Source organism: Ambystoma mexicanum, chromosome 12 (assembly GCF_040938575.1).
Source record: "Ambystoma mexicanum isolate Mex_15411 chromosome 12, UKY_AmexF1_1, whole genome shotgun sequence".
NCBI lineage: Eukaryota > Metazoa > Chordata > Amphibia > Caudata > Ambystomatidae > Ambystoma > Ambystoma mexicanum.
In genome coordinates, this window is record NC_090936.1 from 376,294,501 (window position 1) to 376,315,619 (window position 21,119).

General features: G+C 42.9%; 1 protein-coding gene across 3 annotated transcripts in view; it reads right to left on the reverse strand.

Annotated features, from left to right (window-relative positions):
* Positions 1 to 21,119, reverse strand: part of CCDC91 (coiled-coil domain containing 91) — a 735,207-nt gene that overhangs the window by 471,189 nt on the left and 242,899 nt on the right. For all 3 annotated transcript variants that reach the window (XR_011281774.1, XM_069628511.1, XM_069628510.1), the window contains exon 7: positions 4,887 to 5,059. Coding sequence is in view for 2 of the 3 variants with exons in the window: in XM_069628511.1 (XP_069484612.1) it covers positions 4,887 to 5,059 (173 nt within the window). In the remaining variant the exon portion in view is untranslated. The remainder of the gene's footprint in view (positions 1 to 4,886; positions 5,060 to 21,119) is intronic.

Genomic DNA, 21,119 nt, shown 5'->3' on the forward strand with positions numbered 1-21,119 from the left:
CACATTGACCATCCTTAAGAAGTTTAAAGCACTAGATCAACACATCAATAACAAAAAATGAACAGAAATACATTTTTTTAACCAAATCCATATAGTTGGGCTTAACTTTAAAGAAAATGTGGAATGGAATAACATCACAAAGATATAATTTATACCACCCCTCCTCTTATAAAGTACTACAATTCTAAAATAACATTTTCCTCATTTTTATTTTTAGCCTGCACGGAAACTACTGGGCTAAAAAAATGAAACCATAGAACAATAGACATGTGACATTGGAGGCAATCTAAATTATGACATTAACATCAGTGGCTGCAAAGATTAAATAGGTAAAATATAAATTACAGGATTAATTAATCTACATGTGACCCTGTTGAGGCGGAAATCTAATCAAAAGTACAGATTCTAATAATGAGTGAATTACAAAGATGGTGATCACATGAGCGCTTACACAATGATGTTATCACACCATGTTAAATAGCGGTCATTTTGCGGACAACCTCCTGGCTGTAAATTCCATTATCAGACTTAAAGTAGTGCTAAGAGAAGACGAGGTGGCTAATACTAAAGGTAAGGAATCAATTACACTAGCAGCAAGAATGTCATAATGGTAGATGTTTAACCCAATTCAATCTAATATCTTAAGGTCTATATATTTCATTATTTGCAGTTCAAGGACGGACAACAAAGTCAAGAAGAATACATTATTCCTTCGACTTAAGTGAAAATTGAGCCGGTGTAAGAGGTTTATAATGAATATTCTCCCTGTTTTCTGTTTTTCAATTTCGCAGAAATTAAGAAAAAGTCCTGTTTTCAAACTTATCACAATAGTGATGGGAACAGTTTCCAAAAGTTAGAAAATGAAATAAGGTACGTACCCCCTTTTTTGCACTATGAGAAATACAAATTAAATTAATATTAATATAGTCTAAGACAGACTTGAATGTTCATAGAGATATTTATTCTCTTCTCCATATACAGCCTACAAGAGTGCATTGATGTAATGATCAACAGAAGAATATTCATCTAAGATTCTAAAGAAAAGAATATTTGTCAACTTTTAAAGAAGTGATAACACAAATATTTTTAAAATGTATTAAATTATCTTCTGTAGCGGAGAAAACACAGTTACAGAAATTAAACAATACAATGCTGTCAAAAACCCCTAAAGAATGAATGTCTGGCAATTAAGCAAATAATGGAGAGAACTCAATAACATAGGGTCAGCAATAGAATACAGAAAATGTATTTATTGTCATCTTTTCAACCTGGGTTGTGTAACGAATCTGGGAAATTAGTCCCTTTTTCCCCAAGCGGGAGCCACTCCCATTGAGGCTAGGAAGGTGAACCTCCTTCGCAAGACTCTCCCTAGGGGTTTGGACAAGTAGGACCTCACTGGGAGTGACTCCACCTTAGCTGTTGAGCACTCCCGAGGTGTATGAAAAACCACTGTGAAATCTGCACTCTCTGCTTATATATGGCCACAGAAGTTAAAAATCCAACACAACCTTTTTATTTGACTGACACCACTGCTGAATCCTACTCAGATTTGCTCTCTTATAATCAATAGCATACTACTACGGAGGCTCCAATAAAAACGCTAAGGTCCTCAGACGGTAGAGGAGACTCCCTGACGCAGAGCTGAATGGCAGGGGAGGAGCCACGCAGAGCAGACGCTACCGCTGAAATGCAGAGTGTAGACTGCCTGGAGGTGGGACCATGCAGAGGACGTGGTGGTCCCGGAGCCCATGAACACATCCAAATCCAGGGACGCTGGCCGCGAAAGCCAGATTCACAAGGAAACTGTTAAGAACACTGACTAAGAATGCCCAGTGAAGAGCGGGATGGGCACTGGTGGAGGAGATCACCTGTGCTGGAAGCTATGAGAACCCTGGAGTTAGTGTATGTACTGTTATTATAGGTTGATTGATGCTGTAACATCCCATATTGGTGATCATAAAGACCACTTGGGGGTCCTTATCCAAATTACTGGTGATGGGTTAATGGCTTCCTGAAATGTTGCAGTTACTGGTTAGCCAGAATGCAGGGTGAAGACTAGCTTGATTTTGTTGAGACAAACTATAACCCCCAAAAAAGTGGTGTGGAAGGCTATGAATTTATCTTAACCACTGGTATTGCTCTAAGCAACCTTCCACACCATCGTTTTCAAGCCCATCTGAGCTATTGCAGAAGGGGAACCACTCGATAATCTGGAGACTTGCCCAGAGTGAACCTTCCATCCATCAACCTTCAGTTTTTTATTTTGTTGAGATGCACCAGAAAATGTGTGTCCAGCAAATGAGGGATAGAATGCCAGCATACCAGAATTTCAAAGTTCCTGCAAGCACGGGCAGCAGAGGATGGGCAATTTGGGATAACAGTTTGGATACAAGTTTGAGGTTTTCTGTTACAGCTGTAGATATGCTGTGCCAAGATGTAATGTGTCTAATATTTTGCTCAGCGAGATTACTGAAACAGCAGTTATTCCATATCTTTTTGAGGCCCTCGGGGGTAGGGGGTACCGCAGGGGTAATGTTAGACCTCAAACAACAAGAGAAATTAGAACCACTTTAGGTCAATCTCACAACTACACCATGATTATTTGCTGATGGTGGCTGGCGACATGAATGCACAATTTGAGACTTTGCCTGGAAAGTAAAGTTTGAAGTATATCTAAGTTTGCTTCATATCTAGTCAAATGTCAGCATCCTGATGCTATCATGTTGGCCACCTTCATTTTTTGAATGAGGTTTAAGAGCTGGAAATGGCAGGATTGTTGGTGTTTGAGCCACAACTGCTACTTTTAGCAATGGTCAATTAGTTCACATATTGAGTATGTTCAATTGGATATGGATAGTTGGCATCAGGCTTTTGGACTGAAAGTAGTGACATGACTTGAAAGTAATCATGATCCACTTACTGTAACTGCCCTCCTTAATAGGGGTGGTGTGGTCACATGTATTCCAAAACACAAGAATTACAGATTTATAACTGGTTAACAACAGAAGCAGAATTAAATGGGCTAAGTTGGACCTGAATACTCATTTCCTAACTGTTTACGCTAAACTCATTCCGGTTTTAGATCCGTACTGTGACACAGAAAATAGAAGTAACGTAGTTATGGAAAAGGTTGGTCAGTCTTTAACTGACACACTTGCTCCACTCTGAGAATCATTGCCCTGTCCCAGTGCTGTACTCCCCAGTATAGATTTATGCCATGTTTTATTGGCATGACTCGAGGACTGGGCCAATGGAAATAAAGTGATAACAAATATATGACCATACATTTAGAATACAACAGTAAATGTCACTTTTTAAAATGTCCATGGATTTTAAATTGGTGGTTGATCGTGTGGACAGGATTCAACTGGACTACGCAAAAATAAAATCTGCAGGTCCCCTTAACACTTTCGGAAATGTTTCAGCTACAGTAGAATAAGAACATAGACTAAGGGGGTGAATGCCGGAACCCTTTGTAGTGAATGTTGAATGAAACAAGTGTGCATTCTCCATTCTCGCACATTTACCATTTTTAAGGTATAGAAAGGAATTAGCTGAAAAAATGCAAGGGCTTGGAGGTGGGTATACTAATGTAAGCTGACAATGTCTTATCAAAATCCCTGATGGGAATTTGAATATAATTGCACATCCTGCAGATGTTCTGTAAACATTGCATCATAAAGATAAATACCTTGAAAACAATTGCAAAGGCTTGCCATCCCCTCAAGGACCCAAATAGTAACATTTGGGCTTAATGATGTAATGTTTCCAAGGTAGCCAGTTTGATTAATTTGGCATCAGGCTCACTTCAAATGTGTCGTGGTTCCAACAAATTGAGTGTATTAGGTGTATACTAAGCCAGAGAGGAGGAGCCACCTTTTGCGTCACCTAACAGTCGAGGTTTAAAAAGTCCAGGCACGGGCTGCCATTTTGTATGGCTCAGAACTGTGGGCTCATAGCCCAATTAAACAGCTTGAATCGGGTCAAAAACGTTTCTTAAAGAAATTAGTGCCTCTCCATACGAGTACTCCAAACGTTCCGCTCTATTTAGAAGTAGCAACCAATAGTGCATGAGGCTTGTCAAAAGCCTTCATTCTGCTTATGAATAAATCATTGACCAGATGTGGTGCTTCTTAAAAACACGCTTTGGGATGTGGCTAGATCCATAGAAGGCCCCTGCTGGAAATGGTTGGCCCAAATAAAGTCTTGCCTGCTGGATCTAATTTTTGACGATCTTTTGAATGACAACTTCGAATTCCTAGTAAAGACCTCCAACAAGGTCAAACTTGTCTCTGAGGCATGGGTAATTTGTTAAACATTTGCAGTTGGGAAGGTAGGGCCTAAAACATCACTCAATTTGCTATATAAATTGGTGTGGGAGCCAACGATATCCGAGTTGAATAACATCCCCTCTGCCCCAGAAGGATGCCTGTTGTGTTAGATTCCACATGAATATTCCTTCATTGGATGATCAAAATGATATCCAACTACCAAAAGGCCCTCATGCAATAGAAACAGATTTTCACTTCATTTTGTTCTGTACCTTGTATAAGACGAATAGGAAAAACAGATTGTTCCATGCCTCAACAGAAATGCTATTAGGTGAACAGCTGATGTGTGTTGTTTTCGCTACAGCTGCAATTTCACCTGATGTCATACTGTTGATTTCTAATTTTCTTGATTGTTCGGAGTATGTTCCACATAATAATATGAAATTAACTCCTTGATGAATAGCACAATATGGTTTAAAAGAGTTTCTTATTTTTATTGCTAAACAATGTTAATTGTTATTACCTCTGAATCTGTTTTCATATGCAACTATTAAAATTAAATGTTTCTCCATAAGGAGAATACCAAGGATGAAACATGTCTTTGTGCTGCCAAACCTGAGCGATAGCCTTTATGTAATTCTCCCTCTCCTCCTGTAGCCTCTGGAGTTCCCTTTCTTTTTCTTGTGTCTTCTTTCTGTTCTGTTCATGCTGCTGTCTACGTTTCAGCTTCAGGTCACCATGCAGCGAGGGCTTGTTCTCTACCTGTAGCTTGATTGCCGCTTGAATAGCTGCAGATGAAGAGTTGAGAGAAAACTATGAAACATTGGTCAACCAAGATCCCCATTCAACAGCTTCTTTTTAACCCTTCAGCTAAAATGTGGCACTAAGAACAAAACGCACACATACCACATCTCCATCAACATTAGATATTATATGAGAGACTGTATCAGCATCTCTTAGTCAACTCTGGCTTCTCTTGCTAGACTAGAAAAGCAGTAATCGTTGAACCCTGCAATGAACATTTGATCAAGCTGTTATCAAGACGCGTGTCAGCAATTACCCAATCTAGTTGGCAGCAGGCATTATTAAGCCTGGGAATGGCCGTCTATGGATCAGGCAGTGTTTGGATAGGTTATGCTATGGTATTAGGATTTTTACTGCACACCTTGGCTATTTGCCTGATCGTCAGGTGCTCTGGAGGATCTGAAAAAGTGTAGGTGGGGATTGTTTAGTTGGGTTGAGAGTGAAAATGCAAGATTGCTGTGCTCTTCGGTGGATGCCTACAGAACGCAAGTGCCCTGAGCTCTCTGTGCATGTAGGTTTTATAGGTGCCTTACGTAAGGGTACTGCGGATTTCTCAGGTGCACATTGCCCAAGGCTGCATTAGTAAATAGCTGTGGATTACAAGTTGGTTGTAGAAGTGTAGTGCTCTGCTTGCTGTCTGAGGACAGGGAAATATGAAGTAGTGTGTGAGTATCTCAGTTTGGATTTGTCAACCTTTTTTTTTAATTACATCTTTTTATTATCCGATGTTACAATATTCCATGTCATACAACTACATGCACCGAACAGAATGCCAGCTGCACAGATAGCCTAACAATTACCATAGGAAGAGATCAAAGGCAGGGGAAAACACATCCCCGTGACACAATACAAAACATTTGTCTTCCCTCCAACCCCCCACTCTCTGCTCCTTCCCCCTACTCCTCCAGCCCTCTACCTCCCGTTACCCCTAAATCCCATTGTAAATACCTGCACAATAGCAGCCCATCTCCCTTATAGCCTCCAGTGCATTCCCATCTTTTTTAACACTAGTATTGGGACTCGCACTATTTCAAGTCTGAAGAGGAAGCTAGTTCATTTAACATTTGACCCCAGTCCAATTCCACTCCTCCTCTTCCAGATTTCTATTTTTCAGTAAGATCTTTACCTCTGCTAGTTCCCACCACCTAACATCGGCTATCCATTGCTGTATTATCTGGCCTTTTGGACATTTCCAAAATATCAATGCCTTTTAGCCAGTATCAGCATGAACTGTTTTATACTTTTCCGGGTCTTGTCCTTCTTACCCCCATGAATCCGTCACCATAAACAAGCAGACTACATCCGAGCGTAAGCACCATTCATTAAAGTATTAACCCGGGACAGCACTCCATCCCATTATGTCGCAATGTTGGAACAATCCCACACCATATGCCAAAACCCAGCTGCACCTCCTCCACATCATGGGCAATCGTGCGACAATTTAGGGTCAATAGTGTGCAATTTCTCTGGGGTCATGTATAACCTATGTAGATAATTAAATAGTGTCTGTTGAAATCACGCATTTCGTCATACTTTCTTCACATGTTCCCACACAGGGGACCACTCCCTACCTGAGATCAGGAAACTCACATCTTTCTCCCATTTGCCCTTAATCACTAGATCCTCCTTAGGTCTTGCATCCTATAATGCTTTATGTAGACTAGAAAGCTTCCCCTTCCTTCCCCCAATGACAATATTGTCTGTATCACCTGACTCGACTCCGGTTCCATTGGAATACACCCCCACAACTGCACCAGTCTCCTCTCCATTTTCGCGCAAGTTAGATAACAATCCCTTGAAATCTCACTACTCAAAAGTAATTCATTTCTCTTCCATAAAAAGATCACCCATTATTCTAACCCCTTTTCCCATAAGGTTGCCAGATCCACTTCACTCATTGCTGTCAACATGAGTACATCAGACCCTATTGGTAGGTCCGCACTATAAAACCCTTTAACCTTAAATTTAACTAGCAATGTTCCCCATATTGTACGCAAAACTTGAAATATATTCGTACTACCCCTCTTTTCCATGGGATTCCACAATAATTCGATTCCCTGTCTATATCTCGGGATAGATCCCAGCAGGCTCAATATTTCTCCTGCCAGGAAGCTACCTGAGCCAGCTACAAACTGCAGCTGAGCAGCAAAAAAATATAACTCAGTCTGGGAGATTCAACCCCCACCTCCCAACATGTCCGGTGTAGCGTTGCCATGGCCACCCGGCGCCTGCCTGTCTTCCAAATAATTCCCCAAACTTTACATCCAACATGCTGAAAAATACCTGTTTTATCACATACGGTATAAAAGGAATGCAGCAACCTGGGAAGTACTACCATCTTGCAGAGAGCTAACCTTCCCATCAATGACAGTGGTAACCACTTCCAAAAATTCGAGGCATCTCCGATTCCGGACAGCGCTCTTCCCGTATTAAATACAAATGTCTCCTTCATCTCATGGAATATCTGAATACCCAAATATTTAAAGGATTCCAATTACACCTAGTCCGGAAGAGCATTCCCATTTCAGCTATGCAGACCCGCCAATGGAAACAAAACTGTTTTTCTTTAGTAATCAAAAATCCCGACAATTTCCTAAAGTTATCTAGAACTTCCAATATAATCGGACTGTTCTCCAATGGATTACTCACATAAAGTAAAATATCATCTGCATACAAGGATATATTATATACAAGTCCCCTTGTCTGTATGCCAGTCTCTAAAATATATTTCCTAAAAAAACCAGCTAGGGGTTCCAACGCTCTTGCAAATAGGATCGAAGAAACCGGACAACCCTAACTTGTGCTGCTCTCCAAAATCCACCTAGACGATACCGAGCTCCCCGTTGTTAGCCTGGCCATTGGGTTTTTGTACATCAATCGTAGCCACCATATCACACCGGAGCCCAGACCAAATTCTTCCAGAACTTTTAAAAACCAAGTCCATTCTAATGAATCAAATAACTGCGTCCAGTGATGCCAATGCTAGAACATCGTGTGTTTGCTTCACCTGATCCATAATATGATGTAGACGTAAGTTCATCGCTGTATTACGCCCCCTCACAAAATCGCATTGGTTAGGATGGACCAGTCCCGGCACCCCCTCGGAAAATCTAATTGCTAGAACCTTCCTTAGGATTTTCACATCCACATATAAACGATATGGGTCGATATGAGTCACAATAATTCAGATGTTCATGTGCTGTGATGAATCCTATGATGTTGTCCCTTCTCCCGGAGGGGAGACCCTTTTCATGAGACCAGGGAGGTGAGGTCGCTAACCAATAGTCCTTCTGGGGATGGTACTCAACGGGAGGATCTCATGGGAAGGTATTCCCCCTCTGGGATACAGGGAGGACATCATGGGCAGACATGGTATTCCAAACCCTTACCAACCTTTTTCCTTACCTTCCTCTAACCCTGCAACATTTCCTATGTACTTGTGTCAGACGACTAATACCTCTAGTACTGGGACGAGGAAGAGTAGGGTTGACTCCATTGGACATTCATTACAACATACTGAGATTAAGAAGAGGTTGGAGCCATGAAGAAGCCTCAAAGCAACTTTAATGAACAGTCTAGTACCGCAGTGGGAGACTGCTTAAAAATGGAAGAGGGATTAAAATTAGGGTCAGTCCCTCCCAGAGGCACCGCGAGCAAAGTCACAATACCGCAGACTGAGAAGATGAAGACAACGTTGCTGACTGGGATGCTGACGGTGAAAATCCGATGTTCCCTCTTTGCCTTCCAAGGATCGGCAGACCGAGACAAGCAGGAGAAGGTGGTCCAGGCACAAGAGAACACTTCATTGCCGATAAAGCAAAATGTGCAGGCTGGCTTCGGAGAAGTACAGTGGAGCCACCAGAGGGCGCGCGTGAATAGAACGAAGTGGAGGAAAGTCATTGAGAGTTTCGGAGAGGTCTAAGATCGGCACCAAGGAACGGAAGCCTTGACAGCAAGGTACGGGGACTACCTCAGTCCGTAAAGGGATCTGGGACTCAAACATGAGAAAGCCAAAGGCGTCTGGGACCCGAGAACGTATTATAAAGGGGTCTTGAACCCGAACGAGAGAAGGAAATGCCAAGTAAAGGGGACTGGGACCCAAATATGAGAAGCCTTTGTGACAGGGTTGAGGAGCCACAAGTGGGGACACAGTATATCTGGCAGGGAAGTATACCAGCAATACTGGAAGAAACCCAGTTTACTGAGGAGGAGTTCCTCAGACATGCATCTTCTTCATGGCAGTACCTGGCAGGGGGAGTGTACAGGTCTGCACAACTGAGCCGCTGGAGAGGCTGAATAAGAAAGCCGGAGAGGCCAGGGGAAGTGAGGCATTCCCCCTACTTTGTTGAAGTGTGAAACCAGCCTGAGAAAGGCCTGGGGAAGGTATACATTCCTCCTTCTGTGTTTAACTTTGTTTGTCCAGAAGAAGGGAGTCATTCTTCTGGAGCAAAAAGACTTCATGCTATTTAGTGTTATTTTCAAGTGTTAGGGATCAAAGTAGGATTTTGGACACTGGACGTTGTACTTTATTAATTACGGACATTCTGACAGTTCCTTGGCATTTAGTTTAAGCAGAGAAACCCCTCTTAGAGTAGGGATGAATAGGTTTTCTCTTCCTTTTTCCTACAAATAAAAGTCTTTGCCCAAAAGCATGCCACCTGTGTGGCAATCTCCTCCTTCCACACCCTTACAGTGCTTTCTGGAGAACCGTGATCAATTCCTCTTGCATCATCTCCGGAGGAACCACTTTTTCAAAAGTCTGATCTAAAACTGGTTGTAAGTGAGGTACCAGGATCTCCAAGAACATAAGATAACATTTAATCGGGAATCCACCACTGGTATGCGATTTATTTCTCTGCATGGATCTAATAGCACACAGCATTTCTGCCTCAATTGCTGCATCAAGTTCAACCCGTGAATCCTCAGACGATCTGGGAAATATACCAATTCCAATAAATCTGCTGCCTCCTCCTCTGATGTGCCATCACTGGTGTTCAATGTTTCATAATATCTCTGAAACACCTAATTAATCCTCTGTTGTGATAAAATCAAGTCACCTTCTTGATTGTAAATCTGTTATCAGTGATCGAGAAGTTCTTGCCGTAATAACCACACCAATAACTGACTAGCTTTATCACCTTCCCCCTGAACCCGAACCCTATATTGACTATACTCGAACTTTAATACAGAATTTTGTAACCAACTCCTGGTGAGTCTGCAATGATTGCAGGAAATCCTCCCCGAAGTGTAACCCCTTTGCTAGTTCCCCTTCCAGAAACGCAACTATAATTTATCATTCAACTTTTCCTCACTTCCATTGACTTTGATATATAGATACCCCTCAGTCAATTTAGAGGCCCCCCCTTGTACCCCTACATCCTTCACTGAACCTTCATTTAATTCCAAGAACATAGATATCTCCTCCCTCAATGTAGTTCGGAAATCCACATCTTCCAAAGCCTCCACTGAGCCTCCATAGCTGTATCGTCGGTTTCATTTTCGACCCCTGGAGGGTCACCAACAATGGAGAATGATCCGAAATAATTTTCCTTAATCATTCTATGCCCATAAACCAATGAAAATGTTCCCTCACCACAAAAATATAATCAAATTGGGTAAAAAAGAATCAGGCACATTTTAGTAAAAGGAGTAACCTCTTTCCGATCTGTGAGATTCTCTCCATAAGCCCTCAAAATCCATAACTATTCTATTCAAAAATGTGAATGGCAACTGTTTGGAGGAACCCCCTTCCACGTTCTATCTAGCTCCAGGTGCAAAAAGCAAATAAAATCCTCTCCCCAGATAAATAAAATCAGATCGGTACCCTCCGGCCAACTTCAGTGCCGAAGAGAAATAATGCCCATCATCTACATTTGGCGCATATGTTTACAATACATGTATTCATACCGTCTAGCCTACCCACCAGTACCAGGGTCCGGCATTCTGAATCCCAATTTTTCAGTCTATAATTATTGCCAACCCCGGTGCAATCCATACCAAAACCCCTCCTCCAAAGGAAGAATATGAGGGACCGAACACCATTCCACCCCATTTACACCTTAGAGTCTCTGATCCCTGCTCCAGTAAGTGTGCCTCCTGCAGCAATGCTACCTTTATCCCATTGCATTTTATGAATTTTCCCACCTTCAATCTCTTCCCACCATTCCCCAGACTCCTCACATTCCATGCCCCAAATTTCAACCATCTCCCATCTATCCAATATGATTTCCAATATTGTCTCAACATATCTCTATATGCATTTATTGGTGTCATTCCACTGCCTATTTCATGTTGCAGCATGACCAAACAAAAGCAAGTGTATTGTGTATACTGCACAAACCCCATAACCCCCTACCCTTATGCTGCCCATCAGACCCCCATACACAACATTTCAACTGAAAAATTACTCCAATCCAGATATTACCCAGAACCCCTTGGTCTATAATCTACAAGTACCTATAATGACTGACCATCCAGGTCCTCACCCCCTCCCACAACACCCCACTTAGGAGCGATGGACTGTAGGCCTGGGGCGTGGAGGGATGGATCTTTCAGATCACCCAATCGGCCCATATACATATCCGTGCCACTTCTCTTTTTTTTACTCCTGTTAACCTCCTGATGCAAAGGTATCAGATCTCTACATTTCCCTTCATCAAACTCTTCCTACAACCCATAGCATCATCCCCCAATCCAAACCTCTACTGTCACTGGGAAGGGATCTACATAATTGGCAAACACCTAATTTCCTTCAAGTGCTCATGTCCGGTCTTCCTAAGCCAGTGCTCCGCTCGCTACCTTACCCTGTGAGTCCATCTTCAGCGCCCCAGTGTCCAACCAGCTTCACACCTCTTGAGGTGACAAAGAAATGTGCCTTCCCTCCTACCAACACTTTTGGATTTGCAGGGAAAACTATCACATATTTGAAATGCTCTCTCAGATGTTGATGCACCTCATCAAACGATCTCTGCTGTATCTGCACCTCATGCGCGAAATCTGGAAAAATTAGGATCCTAGCATTTCCAACTTCAAAGTGATTGATTCTTCATGCTTCCTGCAAAATCACATCCATGTCACGTAAATGTAATCATTTTGCCATGATTGCTCATGGTTGCCCCCCTGGTGGAGTAGCCCTCTCCAGTACCCTGTGAGCTCATTCACCGTGAATAATTTCGACAATCCCCTGAAGCGTAATGTCTCCAAAATCAATCTTTCACATACAATTCCACAATGGGGCCTTTGTCACCCTCCGGCACCCCTATCAGTTTATTATAAACCCTCTGGGATCACCCTTCCGCCTCTTCCAGCCTCACTTACAGGATTCTTGACACACCCACTAGGCCCTTCACTTGATTCCGTAAGTAAACCAATGCATCCTCTACATCGCTCCACCTCAACCCCCCTCCCCCTTAGCATACTTTCCGTAAAATCTGCTTGTACCAAGGAAACATCCTCTCCCACTTCTTGAATGTTACCTCCAAGAGAAGACCTGGACTTCTGAATTGTATGAGAAAAACCTGAAGGCGTCTCACCCACTAGTCCCCGGGGATCTGTCATCGAGGTGGCCAGGACACGGCCATCGATTTTGGATCCAGTTCTGCGGGTGGACCAGTGCAGAGGATCACCTGGATGTGGGGTCTTCGCGGAATGCAATTGGGATGCCAGATGACGAGACGCGGTATCTCCACCCCTAAAACCTTTTCCCCATCCTACTAGGGAGTATACTTAGGACCTCAACTCCCCCACCCCCTCTTTCCCGACACAAACACTTTCTCACAAACAGCTCACTATGAGAGAAAACGGACTAACACCCGAGCCGTATACCTGACATGTCCCAGCACAAAGGTCAGGCAAAGTGAGGCAATTACTGATAGGTACACACACCTGGACTTCCATCACTTGCCCACACAGATAAAAGGCGGAGCAAGGCAAAGCACACAAGGAAGCAGCAGTTCCAAGATGGCAGTTTAATACAAGGTGGAAGACGGCAAGACCGAAGAGGATTGCAAGCAGGGAACTACCCTTGTCCTTTTCACTGGCAAACCACATCTTTCATAATTCTGCAATGTATGTTGGAGGTACCCGGAGCTCTCCTGCGCCGATAGCAAGGCACGGAAAAGCAGTTGCCGCCGTGGTACTGTCCTTGGCTCCTACAACAAAGCAGCACAGCCGGTGAGTTTGGAAGACTGATACCAGACCGGCGTGTGTGGAAATCAAGGATGCAAGCGTCAACATTGTATGAAGAAGATTATTAAGGCAGCATATGAGTGAATGAACTTTGAAGTTAAAATACGATACCATAGACAGAGTGGTCCGGTATCACATGCATGCTCATTCGAACAACTCTGTCCGTTATCCATCCGGAAGGGTGCAAAATTGACATTGGTCCGAGCCCGGCTGAGGGAGACTAATGGTGTAGAGGGGATCTGAGCCCTGCTGAGGGGGATCCAGGGTGAAACGTGAATCTCCCGAAAAGGAAGAACCTACGAACATTATGTGACAGGCTCGAGCCCGGCATAGGGAAGCCTGTGTGGAACTTTATGCTAAAAGGATTGAGCCCGGTTGAGTGGGATCCTGGGTGGATATTGAGACACCTGATGTGAATACTTGTGAAATTCTGAAAGGGGAAAATAACTTGTTATTTATTTGGTTGAATCAGGCCCTTTGAGTGAAGCGACTTTGGGAAGCAAAGAGACTTACGCTCTGGAGGCCCTGATGCGGATGAGTAAACTGTAACCTCATGCTAACAAAGAGACTCGTGCCAGAGACTGTGCTATGCTTGAATGAACGACTTTATCCCATGCTAAAAACGTGAAGAAGGGAGGCCAACGGCCTGAAAACCTGACATATCACATTTGAACACTTCTTTTTCATAGCAATATTTCCAACACTATTTTTATTTAGCTGTAAGGATTGGCAATCGTTTTTTTTTTAGTATAGGGCCTTTTACTTTGACAAAGACACCAGTGGGGCTGCTGCGTTATCATCATTTGATGGTCGTAGCTTGCTCCCATCTGTAGATTTATGATTATATAGGCGTTTAGCTTAGCTTAGCTTATTTGAAGTTCAATAAACATCCTTGAACTGTGGTCATTTGTGTCTGTCTTACTGTTGATGCAATGCCTTTCTTTATAATTGCCACCATCAGACCATCCGGTGTAACTTCACCTGCCGTCTTGGAGCTCTCACTTTCATTATCACCCTCCGCCGCTCCAGTCATTCATTCATTTTCATTTATATTGTCATTTGTATAGCGTCTTTCACCATAATTATGGCCTAAACGCGCTATTGGTTGAACGCCCTGGGAGGGACTGGAGTCACAAATTTGGGAAAAGTTGCTATTATGCCTGTGTGCATTTCAGCCATTTAAGATATGTGAGGGTGGCCAAGACCCTGCTAGTCACCCCTGTTTGAATGGCTTGTGAATGGGTTCAGCAGAGGTAAAATATGAACTTAACAGGAGTGCGTTGTGTTTAAGGAGATCGAGAATTATGTGAGACGCTACAGTTCGAATTTTTGTCATTAAAAGGTAGCTTCATTCTAATAGGAGATGTGTTGGGCAGTAGTGTTTCTGTTAAATGCGAGTTCGGGGTGTGTGGAATGAGCCCATGCCTTCCTCTAAGTTACAAAGGTGCAGTGTGCGAGGGGAGAAAATGGTTTAACTGTGCAAGAACAAGGTTACCTTGCACAATTACACTAAATGCAAAATATGGCTGCCTTACAGTTAGGCTAAATGCAAAATATGGCTGACTCACAGAGTTAGGCTAAATGCAAGGTAGGGCTACCATACACAATTAGGCTAAATGCATGTAGGTATATGGTAATAGGTACCAATACCATATACTAACAAAGCATATGTCTGCCATGTTTCTGTTTGAGGTCCACATATTAGTCCATTCTGTGCGCGCTTCACCATATTGGCTACTCTTCCTTGGGTGACCCACAGCAAAATACTTCACTCACCAAAGTCATTCTCCAACTTCTGGAACTCTATCAGTACATTCACCTGCTACCTCAGCCATTGAGTAAGAAAGGGGGCAAATTCTGCCCATTCTCAATCTACTTGGGAACCCCATCTCCTCACTGTGGACGATTCCACTTCTCTTCGCACTGCTCCATAAGCCATGCCATTCCAAACCCACCACCTTGGGTAGGCAGCACGTAGTATTTTCCTGGCTTTTACCCTTAGGGCCAGATTTTACTGGTACATACAGATCCTAGTAATTAAGAGCACCACTCCAGATACCGCGGATTAGATCTCCCGTCCTAAGCAGGGTCTCATCCCTCTGTCCGACTTACCCGCTCAGAGGACCCCTCCGCCAATGTGACTCTGCAATGCTCTCTCCCGGCACCTTCACTAGCCGACCGCCCACGAGAGGGGAAAGTCTTACATGCAGCACAGTCTCCCGTGTGCCATTTCCGTGACCACCTTCCTGGAACTTATCTCTGGCTTGATCTACGGCGATGCCCGACCGTAGCTAGTCATTGCATCGAATTAAAAAGCATCGAATGCCATACCACAGAATAATAGCATCGAAAAAAAGCATCAAATGCATTTTTTTTAAGGTAAAGGGTTTATTTTAATTACAACGGGTTTTAAAGGTTAAAAAAAGGGGGGTTGGGGGAACCCGCCGATTTTTAAAAAAAAAAAAGAAAAACAAATGCATTCGATGCAATGGCTATAAACCGTGCCCGACATGTACTTCATCAGCACGGTCTGATGTCCTCTCGTCACATGAATACAAATATCTGATCCTCTGTGTCCACAGTCGCACAGCTCTCAAAGCTGAGCCATCAGCTCAGGGAGCGTTTTTCAGCGAGCAACCGCTCCAACCAGTCTCTCAACTGCTCGGGGGAGGATGTTCCCGATCCCTCGCCCACGATAGCACCCGGCATTGTCTCCAAGAGATTCTGACTTTCTTCCGTGCAAGCTTCTACTGTTTACCTCGCAGACTATTTCCTCTACTTTCAGTGGGTCGCTTAGATCCGGTTACCCATAATTTTGGCAAGTAATGCAGGATGTATTGAAGGGTATTCGATTGGTGGCCGGGAGCTGGTTTTCAACACATGTGCATCCAATGGCTCCTGGCCATCCCCCCCCCCGTCCCCTTTCTGTCAACCTTGAGCGTGGAGTTGAAGTGGTTCGTAAAGGTTTAAATGAAGACAAAAGTGATTGCATGTCGTTTTAATGCTCCATTTTGCCTGCTCTCCTTTGCACTGTGGGTTGTGTTGTGGCCGCCTCCGGTCTCCGGGGCGGGCCACGGCTGGTGTCGGGATCACTCGACGAAGCAGTCACGCTGGGGGCACCCAGCAGGCTGCAGGCAGGGAACACCCTTCCACATCCGGATCACCGGATGTACACTCATTGCTTGGTGATCACACTAAGCTAGGCAGCCTCGGCGCTGGGGTCACCCAGGCTGATCTACATCCGCAGGCCGCGATCACGCGGCAAAGGCCCCACCACACAATGACACAGACACGAGTTGCCGCTTCCTGGGGCTCTGCTGCACTCCCCTCTCCGTGCCAGCAGAGCCCCTTTGATTACAGTAGCGTCATGACACAGTCAGGACGTGCACGCAAAGGGAACCACTAGGCTCTCGCACAACAGGTTGGGTGTGTCAGTAGGGTGAGAGGTAGAGCAAGGTGCTGGGAGTTTCTCGTCTCATTTGGGGTCTCTCCCACCCATGGCCATATTATGCCGAGTTGTTACATAGGCGAGGGCAGTCCAGGTTCATTGAAAGTTGCTTCTTATATTGAAGTCACAGCAGTTAACTAGCTCCCTTCAAGTCCTGTTGTCTTTCCCTGGCTGGACCATTCCTAGAGTGGAAGGTAAGTAGACTTTGGTTTGAGTGCTGGATGCGTTACAGGGAGGATTTTCCAAATGTTTATGTTTCCGGGGACTGTGCTGACTTGCTGTAGGATGTTTTCTTCTAGTTTCTGGCAGAAAGTTTCTCCCAGAAGAGGGGGGTCTTCCTCGTTGCAAGTTGGGTGTTTTTGCGCAACAGCCAGTTATGCTCGGCAATCGTCATGTGAGCTGTGTCATGGACTAATGCGGTGCATGATAATAAGCGTGCGTATGTGTGCACGTGCATTGGGGCTGCAGATCTTTTTGTGTCTAGGCTGAATCTTTTAATCTTTGAGAATGTGTGTGTTGGTGTGGGGGAGGAATTGAAACTGTGGATGTTTTTGTGGAATAATTCTCATTTCATGGTATGTTTTTCATTTAGTCCCTCTGAAAACGACAGCACATGAATGCTGGTCCTCCAGCATGTTGGGTGAGGCAGACTATATTGGGCATTTCACAGAATATTGTTAATTCCGCGGTTGGTTTTTCATTTCGTCCCTCCAACCACTTTGCACATGCACAGTTGCCCTACTGCTTGTTGCGCGGAGCAGATCATCTTTGACATTTTCTGCGATAGTTTTATATTTTGCACTATACTTTTCATTTCGTTTTGTCTCCGGACACTTATGTGCATGACTAAATAGGGTGCATGGGAGCTACATATGTTTGCGGTTTTTGTGGTACATGTTTCATTCAATTTTGGCCCCTTCGCCTACTGCACACATGTGGACACATCAATGCTTTCATTTGCTTAAAAAGTGAATATCTTGAATTATGTGGATGCAATTTTCTGAAAAGAATTCCTACATGCAGACCTTCACGATAATGTGCAAGTGCCAAAAACTCTGAAAATGGAAGAGGCAATTTTGATATATGGTGGGCTGAAGTATGCAATTTTTCAACCTCTCTGGAAATTTGAATGCAACATAAAAAATGTTGCCTACTAAATTTACGGAAGGTAATTGATGAGAAGAAATGTTAGAGGAAAACCTTTTTCATTTGTCTACTTAATGTGCAACATTAACTTAATTATACTACTGCTATGATGGCAGCATATATACATAGGTATAGGTGTGTTATATAGACACAAACACACCTTTGTCCTCATGTGCACATTTTCTCTTATCCACCAATAACGTTTACTTTCTTATTCTCCCATGTGGTATCAAGGTCTGCTACTCATCCACTAATTGGTAAATGTATCTCATTCATGTAATGGTTACTTAACACAACATTTACCATTCATTGTTGGCATTATTTATTTTGAATATTACAACAATTAGAACTTAATTTATCCCAACATGTTTCTGCCCAAACAGGAAAAGAGTGTGAATGTTCATCAAGGAACCACATGCAGGTTTCTTTTCTTTTCAACAGAAACTATGTGGATCTTCAGAGTAAGATTATTCATGGTGTTAAGGATGAGCTGATAATTATGTAGGTAACTCGATTACCATTCATGCTGAAATTAATGGTGAATTTGTGTAATTCTATGGTAAACTATATGGAAAAACTGACAAACCAAGATAGGGGACGCCTTAGATTCAGATGAATGGAAAGCTAATCAAAAAAAATTCTCCGAGATGTAGGTGGCACAAGCTATTTCTCCCTGCACCAGGCACAGGCATACAATTTTAAGAAATACAAGCAGTTGACATTCTAACAATTTTCTAAAATTCATAAAACTGCTGAAAACAATTTAAAAATCAGTTTTCAAAAAAGTACTTTTGATAAAAAATGTAAAACCACAATACTCAGTGAAATCTCATATAAACTTAAAATACTAAAGCAAAAAAAGTAAATAACATTTCTTCATATGTCACAAATTTCATAAACATTTCTTGTTAAAGAGGGCACAATACAGTACAAAATATTACCAAGTGACATGACGTCTCAATCTCAAGTTTTACAATGATGGCATAACCTTTCCACCGTAGGTACATTATAGTGTCCCCCAGATATTGCCCCAGTTAGAGATTTAAATTCATCCTAAATCTTATGAACGCAGATCTAAATGACCCCGAAGGATGCTTGCATAAGTACGCTGGCAACCTATTAAAAGGTTTAATATCTAGATGAACACGATTTTAAAAAGTTGATACTGCATTATCTGAGTTCTATTACTAATACAATCATGCTCATAAATCTTCCACTTCACTTTTGCAGGGGTTAATATGATGAGGCCCAACAAGGCTGAAACACGTGTATGGGGTTGCTGTCAGTACTCTTGTTCAGAGAGGAATTGCCATAGCATTTCGGTGCTGGACTGCCCATGTGGGTGGGACAAAGACTGATATGCAAATGGATATTTCCCATCTGTGAAAGGTACAGTGAGCAAAAAGCGTGTGCTGCAATCTCATCTTAGAACAGGTTATCATGCCATGTTCTCTCTGGAGAGGAGCGCTTGCTACCTTTTGTGAAATACTATTACAATCATGCTCATAAATCTTCCACTTCACTTTTGCAGGGGTTAATACCAACTCCCACTCCTGGGATTCCACTGACCTCATAATGTCTCTACAGAGTACTGACCAATCCCCCAGAACCTTCCAAGCACTGCACTTCGATAGACCAGATAGCTTCTCAAAAAGTGAAGACGATGGTGGCTCCAACCACTTAATGTATAGGGCATCAACTTCGAGTTTCTACAGGCATGCAAAGAAGTCAAACCTTATTCATGACGAATAATGCCAATAGGCACACAATTTGGCAAGCCCAGGACTCTATGCCAAATGAAGGCTTCAATTTGATCGCAATCCACCACAGTCGTACAGGTTTCAACCCCATTCATTAATTTCGGAAGAGTCATAAAACTGCTACAGAGGGGCAATAGAGAACTGGGCAAACTGACCAATCCCCCCAGAACCTTCCAAGCCCTGCACTGCGATAGATCAGATAGCTTCTCAAAAAGTGAAGACGATGGTGGCTCCAACCACTTGACGTATAGGGCATCAACTTCGAGTTTCTACAGGCATGCAAAGAAGTCAAACCTAATTCATGATGAATAATGCCAATAGGCACACAATTTGGCAAGCACAGGACTCTATGCCAAATGAAGGCTTCAATTTGATCGCAGTCCGCCACAGTTGTACAGGTTTCAACCCCATACATCAATTTCGGAAGATTCTTCTGCAAATAAAACTGCTACAGAGGGGCAAAAGAGAACTGGTCAAACCTACGGTCAAAGATTGCCAATTGCCCAACCGTGAGTTTACCGTTTGAACGCAGGTTATTAAAGGCTTCCAATTTATATGCGGATGACTGAAAGGTTACACCTAAATATGTATAATCCTTAATCTCTATACGGTTTTTGTTTAAATAAAAACGACATTTCAAAGACTTAACCCCTCTGGCCCGTATCGATCTCAAAATTAAAATGTTTATTTTCTCGACATTGACTGTAAGGTCCAGTGTTGAGAAATACATATTGATAGCAACTAAGGCGTGCTTTAGGCCCACACTCCTTTGTTCACAAATGACCAAATCGTCTGCATAGGCCATGTATTGTAAGCATAAAGAACCCAATCTTGGAGGGTTAGTGTGTATACCAGAATAATCTGTGGCAATGTCATGAATATGCTCATTTAAAAGAAATGTAGCAAAGACAAAGCCTTGGTGAAGGCCAAGCTGCATCTGAATTCATACAGTGAAGTTCCCTTGCTGGTCTAGGCAAATGTTAATCTTGGTATCTAAATGAAGTGCAACCTGGATGTTTGTCAGAATGGGGGTGCTATCTTTGGAGGCAGCTTCTCCCAAAACTTGGATCTGCGACAGATCTAAAAATGCCAAATAGAGCGGTCTACCATCTGTTTAACTTGAGCAGCTAAAAGATGTAAAATAGAACAGTTCGAGGAAGTTCCCAGATTTCTTTTAAAACCTGCTTGGAAAACATCACAGGCATCAAGATTGCAGCAACGGAGTGATTTCTTGAGGGGTTTTGCAAAAGAAACGAGAACTATTTTGATACAGATGTACAATGTTGGCCTGAATGAATTCACAGCTGCTATGAAAGAGACACCTTATCCAGAAAGAGAATCTAGTCTCTCTTTTCTCTACCAGCTATCAATGTATTAGTTTAATGAATGGTGCTGTAAAGAACTAGGCAAGACAGCTTGAGTCCACTTCAATTCACAAGGATGAAGTTGGTTTCATAAAGGGAAGACATGGATGGTGCAATTCTCACATTTTCCTGAACATAA